This window comes from Polypterus senegalus, chromosome 5 (assembly GCF_016835505.1).
Source record: "Polypterus senegalus isolate Bchr_013 chromosome 5, ASM1683550v1, whole genome shotgun sequence".
Classification (NCBI taxonomy): domain Eukaryota; kingdom Metazoa; phylum Chordata; class Cladistia; order Polypteriformes; family Polypteridae; genus Polypterus; species Polypterus senegalus.
In genome coordinates, this window is record NC_053158.1 from 1,389,254 (window position 1) to 1,399,576 (window position 10,323).

A 10,323-nucleotide genomic window follows, 5' to 3' on the forward strand; every position below is an offset into this window, starting at 1 on the left:
TTGCTGAAGAAATGCTAAGCACTACAGGAAGGCAAACCTGCACCACCGTGTCAGTGACATTAAGAACACTTGGTACGGTACAAAGAAGTGCAGTATGGAGCTTGCTGGCATGCAGGGGCACATCAGAGATACTCACTGGAAGCCTGCGTGAAATATCAGAGCATCAGGTCAGAATGTAGGAAATAAAGAGACAAGCAAACACCTGAACCCAAAAATCATGGAGTCATTCACCAAAACCCAGAATTCTAAATAAAAAGATCATCATCAGGAAAACAAAGTGCCAAGTTGTATTCTAAATACTGTAATGGTCGACACGTATGGGCTGGCGTCCCTGCCAAGATTGGCCCCAGTTCCTCAACTAGCCAGGAAGCCATTATAACGGAGAGATTGGGTGAGGCACCATTTCAAGGTTTCATATTCCCCTGACCCGCTAGATGGCAGCATTCCTGGGATTTGGTACCCACAGGGAATGCTGGGAATTGTAGTCCATTAGCACAGCCCAGTTGTGGTCTGTGGGTGCTGCTAGGGGGTGCTACAGGGAGTTGCACTCCCTGCTTCTTGGGATTTCCATATGACATGGAAGTGCTCCCAACAGGGAAAGCCCTGGCACCGGAAGAACTCCTAGGTCTTCGATACAAGAGACCGCACTTCGTAGAGTCGGAGTCGGGAGTGGAGACAGACGGGCACTCGCAGCAGTGAGAAGGAAGAGCATTTAAAATTACTGAGTGGAAACCCGGGACATGTCTGTGCATTTGTGTGTGGGGCTCGGTAGCACCCCTGTTGTTCATTATATATATTTAAATAAATATCTAAAGTCAACAATGAAATAAAGCCCCCAGCAATGACTGTCTCCCTGGGGAGTTAAGGCTGGGGGTCCGTCAAAAAAAACAACAGGGCTTACTAAAACCCATCAAGGCATTCTCTGTGGGACTTTAGGCTATACCAGAAATACATTTTTGTTGTTGTTGTTGTTGACTAAAACTTTTATCCGTAATTTTCCATTAGCAGTTCTCATGCACATGCGCTTGGGGAACAGCTTAAGGGCTTGGAAAATGACATTACTCCCCCGGAACACAAGAGGGCGCTAAGCAAAAACGATTTCACTCCTCTACTCCCGTTTGTAGAATGGAAGACCGATGTGCCTCCAACCCTGACGTCACTTCCGGGGTCACCCCACCTGGACCCCTCTCTTCTGGCCAGAAACCATCAAAACTCTATGAAGTAAGAAGAAGTCTCAACTGTTACACTTAACGTGCATTTTTTTTTTTTTTGCACCATTTATGATTGTCTGCCTCGTTTTTAAAACAGCAAAGAAAGAAAAAGAACAGAAGAGTCGGGGCTCCTTCCAGGCACCCCAAGTTTTGTGTCTTGAATCGAAAATAAAGAAGTTCAAAAAGTCTGACTGAGGGTAAGCCGCTTTAATGCAGGGTGTTCATAAGAAATACGATGAGTTACTCCGTGAGGTAGAAGTGCACAATTAAAACAAGAAGAACTGCATCAAATATTGGAAATCTTAAAGCGGCTGCTTCAGTTTAGATGAGTTTAGAGGTTTAAAGGCTCAAAACTCTCCGCTGTCATACAATGAGAAGTGAAGCAGAGTGTCACCTTAGAGTGGCTGACGAAGCGACACCTCGCATTGGCTAACTGTTCAGGTCAGATGTCATTCTGTTAGCCAATCAAAGGTGACGCTGTCACTTTCACTTCTCATTGTATCCATAATGGCAGACCCGGTACAACACCCCCCTGCTCAGCAGTACTAGAAATGTGTCACTATTCACCCAGGGACGGTGGTCCACGGAGAGCTAGTCAAGGATCACAAATCACAGCACATTCATACCCCTGACCTGTTTGTGATCGCATATAGCGACACACCCCATGCCGAGATTACCAAACTTTTATGAAGAGGAGCCCTCATGTCCCGTTTAAGATTTCTCACTTAAAGGTTTCCCAGTGTTCTGTCTCTATCCTGGTGTTTATATAATCACAGGGAACTCCAGTTTCTGTATGACATCGTCCCTGAAGAAGGGGGGCCTGATTGCCTCGAAAGCTTGCATATTGTAATCTTTTTAGTTAGCCAATAAAAGGGGTCATTTTGCTCGACTTCTCACTACATTCATAACAGCTAACACGGTACAACAACCCGCTACTACAAGCAAGAAGTGCAAACCGCTGACGTCACCCCGCATGCGCAGTGCACCTGTCTCGTTTTGCGCCGCTGGACCAGTTGCTCCGCTCAGACGCACTCACAACTAACAGGCCGTCTCTTACAGGCAGTCTGACATCCTGTAAAGCGGGGCTTCTTAAAACTCTGGGTCGCTGGGGTGCTGCCAGTGGGTCACGAGTCATTGTTGAATTTAATGTGACTGGTTTGCGAAGTGTGTGGCCCGTGGGTTAATTAAGCATCGCCATTGCATTGATGATCTTCTTCGATCACAAATTAAGCCTAGAGACGAGGTTAGACCATTAGGCTGTACTGTACTGTTACCTTTTCATGGCCTGTGTCACCCACGCACGAACAGTGTCACGGGAGACGCGTGAGGAAGCTGGGGACAAATGCAGCAATCGGTGGGCACAAAACAGGAACAACACCTGGACAGGGCGCCAGTCCACCACAACCAAACGGGAAGTATAAAAACTTTCAAATACGCATCCCAATATTATACTTAAATGTACAGAAAGTGAAGAAGAAGAACAGGGTAAGACCGCAAGGTTTGAACAGACTGAGGTGACCGAACTCTGTGAACACGAAATCAGCGGTCACACTGGCTGCCAAGACCTCGAAATTCATCCAGATATATGAAGTCACATCTTCCTCGCGGCTGGACTGGGCGATCGAGTCCTCTTGAACCCTCTACCCTCGCTACCCTCGCTCGCCCGCCCAGCGCTAGCCGCACGCGCCCCGTCACCTCCGAGCTGCGGTGCAGGGCGAGCGGCTCACGGACTGCGGGGGCAGAAAATGCGCGAAGAAGAAAGCGAATTATTCTGTGAAAATGGTGAGCGTTCTTCAACTCAGTGGCTTGTGCTTCTAGTATACGGGGGTGGTGATTTCCCTCAAACGGTAAACGCTGAGGTCACTTTCGAATGTGACAACATCGGTGGGCAGCTGATCTTCATGGCACAGGACAGAAGAATTAGGTAGAGATGGTCATTTACGGCTGCGCTTCTTCAACTTTTTTTTCTTTCCCTTAATGTCTTCGATACCTAGTCCTTTAAAATAATCACAACAGAGGGGTCTCCCTCCAAGATTCACCGTTGATCGTCGTGATCCTGGATTAAGTGGGTTTGGAAAATGGGTAGATGGTGATTTCTGTTTATTCTGAAAAATGTACCTTTATTTGCTATTTAAGTCCCATGTGCTGGTGGACTCTGTGAATGGCGGCATATGAAACGCGGATGACTTTCTTGAATTTTAAGCAGTTGATTTATTGGTCTGCTGGCGCCCTGCCCGGGGTTTGTTTCCTGCCTTGCACCCTGTGTTGGCTGGGATTGGCTCCGGCTGTCCCCCGTCACCCTGTAGTTAGGATATAGCGGGTTGGATAATGGATGGATGGATAGATGATGTATTGATCAGTCCCGCTGAGCAGGCGCCCAGAGCATCTCAGCCAGAAGGAAAACATGAATGAGCAAATGAATGCGATTGTGTCTGCTGTGTGACTGAGGCTGTGGCCATAAACTGAAGAGTCCTGTAATCCTGACAAAGAAAACAGGGAATTTAAAATGGAAAGTAGGCTGAAAGCGAAGGCGAAGATGAAGACGTCAGTCAGCGGAGCAACAGCGCAGATCAGCAAAGCACAAAGCAAACTAACTACTGGGGTACGACATGCGCGGAAAACGAAATCTGCAGATCGAAACGGAGCCTTCGGACTTAAACGACCGTGGAAGGCGGCGACATCTGAGCCTCATGAAACGCCTCACGCCTTTATCCAGGGTGACTTACAACATTTGCGTCATATGATTGGGAACATTTGTTTTTCAAACTGGAAAATCACAAGCACAAGTTGGTGAAGTGACCAGCTCAGGGTCACACAGCGTCGGAACTTGAAGTCCAAAGCCTTGACCACTGCGTCACACTGCCTGCTTATGCCAGCCTATATAGTGCCTTTCACATCTATCTATCTATCTATCTATCTATCTATCTATCTATCTATCTATCTATCTATCTATCTATCTATCTATCTATCTATCAGTCATATTCACCTATTATGTAGAGTATTTCACATATTTTATGTATTGTTTAGCACCCTTTAATATTTATATAGTGCATTTCTCCTCCTTTTATGTTATTTAGCCTTTCATGTCTATTATTTAATACCTTTCCTATATATTTATCCATCTATTGATTATATAGCTCCTTTCTATCTATCTATCTATCTATCTATCTATCTATCTATCTATCTATCTATCTATCTATCTATCTATCTATCTATCTATTATATAGTGCCATTCATATTTTTCTACCTATTCATTATACTGTATTCCTATCTATGAAGTCATGTACAGTAGAGCACATTTCATACCCATCTATTTATTATATAGCGTCTTTCAAATATGTCTCTCTCTCTTTGCATCTAACTATTATATAGTGCCTTTCATTGCTGCCTAGTTGTCTTATTTGTAGTTTTTGTTGACAATTCGTTTTCTTTGGAGTATCACGATTGCGAATTCGCTCCCGTTTCCAAAAGCTGCCCATCTGAAGTCCGTGCGCTGGGTGTCCAGCACTTCCCTGCCAGCACGCATCGTCTATCTTGTCTCCCTGGGCTCGCGTGCCACCCTCACCACAGCCCTCGCGCTTTCGTCCCCTCCAGCCTGGGCGCGCTACCGACGTATCTTAGCAACGGCGCGCTGCTCGGGGTTGGAGTCGCGCGCGGCTTTTCAAAGCTCCTCAGCAGAGCACAGGCGCGCACGAGGTGTGTCTGTGTCCGATAATCCCTATAATTATAGCCAATTAAAAGTATTAGTATTTAATAAAAAGGCTAAAATAGAGAAGTAAATCAATACATCAGGGTTCTGCAGCTGTTTTTCGCAGGATTCATAAGCGGCTCCCAGAAGCTGCCAGAAGGAAGTGTAAGTAGCGGGCAACGTCAGTGCGGCGCAGTTGAGAGTGGAACTGATGCGAAGTACGCGCGTGTAAATGTGGATTTGTTCACGTGGAGACGATTTTAAGCACGAAGCCCCTCTACATTTACACACACAGGCGGACGGACAGACAGCCTTCAAACGCTAATCACGGCGAACTTACCTTGTCCGCTCGAAACCCGAAAGAAGTAAAAAAGTATCGCCAGTAAAATTGTAGCCATTATAAAAATCGCATATTCGCCTGGCCGCGATGCAGTCCGTGCTGTCCTCGGTCCTTAAAGCCACACACACGTCGCGTTTCGCGGGACTCGCTGCGCAGTTTGGCACCCGAGTGTTCAAAGCGGCTCTTTTGACTTGTCGCGGAGCGCACGTATCCTGTCACATGAGGGCCTGAAATAACAGGAATTCGGCTATCAGTCGGCATTTCCACAACTTTTATACCAAGAAGGACACCTAATGATGTGCAAGCGAGGGCCGATTGCAACACTGCCCGTTGGAGTCACTTTTTTTTCAACTATGCAAAACTCGTTTTCTTCCTCAATGTTTTTACACAGAACGTCTTCACTTCCAGGGAACTTTCAAATGTCCATGCATGCAGAATATAAATCATTCAGTCACTTTTCTGGAACTGCACCCTGGAAATTGAAAATGAACACTTTAGAGACGGTTACATTTATTGTACTAAAGGTCTCATAATTCAGTTCATTGTTGTGAGGGTTGGAGCCTCACCGGACAGCTCACTTCACCTGAGCAGCACACCTTTGGGAGTGCAGTTATGGGAAAGAAACCATGCAGGACTGTGGAGAGGTTAAGTAGCAGTGCCAGCCCCGGGTGCCACCTAAAGTGATAGACTTACAGTCAGGGCCATAAGTATTTGGAGAGTGATACAGTTTTCATAATTTTGGCTCTGTGAACCACCACAATGGATTTGAAATGAAGCCATCATTATGTGATTGAAGTGTAGACTTCCAGCTTTAATTCAAGGGGTTGTGGACGCTAGAAGCACTGTTGCCCCATTGAATCCACCAGACAGGCGTCCAGGACACACGCATAAAAGCAGCAAGAAGATTCTTTAATAATATTCTTCAAAATAAGTGCACAAAGCACCGCACACTCCACAATTCTCCTTAATAAATCAATAATAACCAATAACACAATCCTCCACTCCCAGCAGCTCCGTCATACTCCCTCCCAACTCCGGCTCGGCTTGCTGATATTCCCAGAGTCCTTTTATAGTTCATGACCTGGAAGTATTTCTTCACCGGGTCAAACGCCATATCCTCCTTCATCATCGGGCTTCTGTCCTCGTGACTCCGAAGTACTTCCGGGTTGGCGTAACAGTAATAGTCCCAAGGTTCGAAACGAAACCATTTCTGTCCAGGGGAGCTGCCATCTAGCATCCCGGGGGTTGTAGTGCCCTGAAAAGGCTGCTTTTCATCCATTTCTCTGTTGAGGGACATCCCGGCCAAACTGAAACGCCTGCCGTCCATCACAGTACTCCCTCCCCAGCTGAGCATCACCATGCAAGGTGGCCAGCCCTGCTAGGGTAGTCCTGCCCCAGGAGGGACTGTCTGCTCTGACCGGACCATGGCTTTTTTTCTGAAAAACAGGAGACATGGCACTTTTGTTTTCTTATAACGACCTCCCTGGTTCTCCCTGGATAGTCTCACCATAAATGGCCCAGCCGATTGCATTCGTAACACAGCCGCCTCCCATATTACAATGCCACGTGGGACTGGAAGCACACAGGTAATTCCCACATTGCTGAGGCCCACGCGGAGAGTGTCCCCTCCAGACAAGCTCCCTGCTTTTCTTGCGGGTTCTCCTTTTCTTTCTGGGGCTTGCTTACAGTTTGGGTCTCCGTATGGATGAGAGATAGAGCCTTTACTGCCTGCACCCCTCTAGTTTTATGTGAGACCAGCGCCGATTTCTTAAGGTTTGAGACCACCCACAAGTCAGCACTATCCCGCTGCTCCAACGGCCCCTCTCCTTCCACTGGACACTCGGTCATCACCCCCTCATCAACTGTGGGACTTAAGATCACTTGGCAGACGATACTAGATAATTGCACTGCCCTTGTAATCTGGGTTCCGACTTCATGTATGGTACCGGATTTACCCACCTGTACCGCCGAATCTGTCATCTGTGGTAGCTTCCGTCCTAAGCCACGTAAATAATCTTCGACCCGCCTTATAGGTGCTTCGGCCATCGCTCCCAACTCCTTGATTATCTTCTTTATCGAGGATATGACCTGGAAGAAGCTCTTTACAGGTTGGAGTAAGTTTTCCAGTTCCCGCACATTAAAGTCATTGTTTTGATTGGCATGGCCTTTTGGGATTTGGAGTTCTGGAGATTGGCTTTGAGGTGACCGCAATCCACCTGACTCAATTTTTCAGCGGATCGATCGGTCACTCCCCGAACCTCCTTACCTTTATTTGTGGCATGCGACGCTTTTTCCGCCTTCCCCTCCCTTTTTGAAAAAAAAAACGTGTCCATCAGGGTGTCTTGACTCCAGCCTACAGGCCACAGTTGACCGTCTCTATCCAGTGATGCTTTTGGGGCAGGTCACGTGTCCGTGGCTGTCCGACCTCATGTGGAAGTCCTTTGTGTTCGTATTCTCCTCGTAGAGCGCATAACCGTCTTCAGGATGATATGCCATCTTTATTACGACCTCCGGGTGCTCGCCGTCTACGAGGTATGAGCACGGGACAAAGTGGGTTATTTAAAAGATATTTTCAATCCCAGCGGTTGCTGTGTGTCACTGTCTAGGGTTCTGTCCACGTTAATTTCAAAGGTTTTTCTGACCAAACAGACGGCCAGAATCCTGCCGACTACGCCAATTGTGGACGCTAGAGGCGATGTTGCCCCGTTGAACCCACCAGACAGACGTCCAGGACACACATATTAAAGCACCAAGAAGATTCTTTAATAATATTCTTCAAAATAAGTGCACAAAGCACCGCACACTCCACAATTCTCCTTAATAAATCAATAATCAATAATACAATAACCAATAACCAATAATACAATCCTCCACTCCCAGCAGCTCTGTCACAGGGTTTAACAAAAATATTTCATGAGTTGTTTAGAAAAGACAGATATTTTTATATGTGGTCCCCTATTTCCAGGGGCTCAAAAGTATTTTGACAAACTAACCTAATCCTAAATATAATAATCATTTTCAATATTTGGTTGAAAATCCTTCACAGTCAATGATTGTGTTGGTCTGGACATGTGCAGAGGAGAGATGCTGGGTATATTGGAAGAAGGGTGCTAAGGATAGAGCTGCCAGGTAAGAGGAGAAGAGGAAGATACAGTGGGTACGGAAAGTATTCAGACCCCCTTCAGTTTTTCACTTTTTGTTATATTGCAGCCATTTGCTAAAATCATTTCAATTAATTTTTTCCCTCATTAATGTACACACAGCACCCCATATTGACAGACAAAAAAATAAGAAATTTTGAAATTGTTGCAGATTTATTAAAAAAGAAAAACTGAAATCTCACCTGGTCCTAAGTATTCAGACCCTTTGAACCCTCAGTATTTAGTAGAAGCTCATACAGCCAGGAGTCTTCTTGGGAAAGATGCAACAAGTTTTTCACACCTGGATTTGGGGATCCTCTGCCATTCCTCCTTGCAGATCCTCTCCAGTTCTGTCAGGCTGGACGGTAAACGTTGGTGGACAGCCATTTTTAGGTCTCTCCAGAGATGCTGGCTTAACAGAGTCTTCCGTTAAAGTGCACATCATTAATAATCTAATAACAAATCTTAACGCACGAAAAAAGGCAGAAAACACCAATAATTTAATTGAAATTACTACTTCAGATCAACACTGCATTAAGACTATAAAACGGATTGTAGATTACTAAAAAGTACACACAGAGATAACAAAAATAACTTAATTTTTGTTCCGACACCATAAAATTCAGCTCTGCCCTTCAGAAACATTAAATATGGCACTATTAAATGTTAGAGCTTTAACTAACAAGACATTTTTATAAACGATCCATTGATTTTATTGAGCTAAATGAAACATGGCTTAATTCCAATGGGGCGGCAGTTTTAATCGTCGGATTACAGTTTTACTCGCTCAGACCGCCAGGGAAAAGGGGCGGTTTGGCAAACATTTACTCGAGCGATTAAAATGTAAAGATGTTAGTTTTGGTAAATTTAAGTCCTTTGAGTACGTTGTTATTCCTGGAGATTCTCACGTTCTCGGGTATAGACCTCCTAAATATGCGTCTTTCCTTGAGGAATTCTCTGACTTAATGTCAATTTTAGTTACAAACTTGACACACTCTTAATAGTCGGCGACTTTAACTTTCATGTCGACAATCAGTGTGACCAAAAGTAAAGGAATTCATGAACCTCCTGGACTCTTTTGATTTGAGGCAGCTCTCTAGACTTAGTGATTACTAAAGGACCAGTCACTGATTCGGTCTATCAGACCATTTCCTTCTACTATTTAATATAGAAATAAAGATAGAAAACACTCATGAGAAGCATTTTGTTAAAAACGCTTCTTTGACTCATCAGCAGCTTTAAAGCTTACAACTATTCTAAGCAATCAGTGTTTATAATGCCAGCTATAATAGCGAGGATAATGTAAATAGTAAAGAAAACTTTAATTCTAAAGTAAGAACTGCTGTTGACATAGTTGCACCTGAAAAGACAGTTAAAAATCCTCTAGTACTGTTATTCCATGGAAGACCCAAAGAGTGTCTGATTTAAAAGAACATGTCGTAGAGCTGAGCGTAAATGGAGGAAAACTAAACTAACTATCCACTATGAAATATTAAAAGTTAAAATAACAGAATACAATAACACTGTCCGTAGGCTGCTATTTCTCTAATATTATAAATAACAATGCTAGTAATCCCAGAGTTGCCCCAGAATACTTCCAGTGAAACCTGTGAGAACATTGCTGTATTTTTCACTCAAAAATTAATGGAGATAACATAGTATATCTCCCCAACACTACAGAACCTCCAAAGCCCCGGTACTCCATTATAAACAAATTAAATGCTTTCACCAGGATAGCTGAATTACAGTATAATTTCAACTGAAACCCTCCACCTGCGTCCTTGACCCAATACCAACCAGGTTTTTCAAAGAAATATCAGGCGTCTAATTGACAATATTCTGGACATAGTAAATTCTCATTAGATACGGGGTCTTTCCAGACTGTCTTAAGACTGCTGTAGTTAAACCCCTTCTTAAGAAACATAATCTTGACCCCTCTGCCTT

The 10,323-nt window shown here is 44.6% G+C and overlaps 1 protein-coding gene across 1 annotated transcript in view; it reads right to left on the bottom strand.

The window, feature by feature from the left end:
* mrc1a (mannose receptor, C type 1a) overlaps positions 1-5,437 on the bottom strand; it is a 137,661-nt gene extending 132,224 nt beyond the window's left edge. Inside the window, exon 1 of the mRNA XM_039754266.1 lies at positions 5,240-5,437. Coding sequence (XP_039610200.1) covers positions 5,240-5,297 — 58 coding nt within the window. The 5' untranslated portion in view covers positions 5,298-5,437. The remainder of the gene's footprint in view (positions 1-5,239) is intronic.
* Between the last annotated feature and the right edge of the window lie 4,886 nt (positions 5,438-10,323).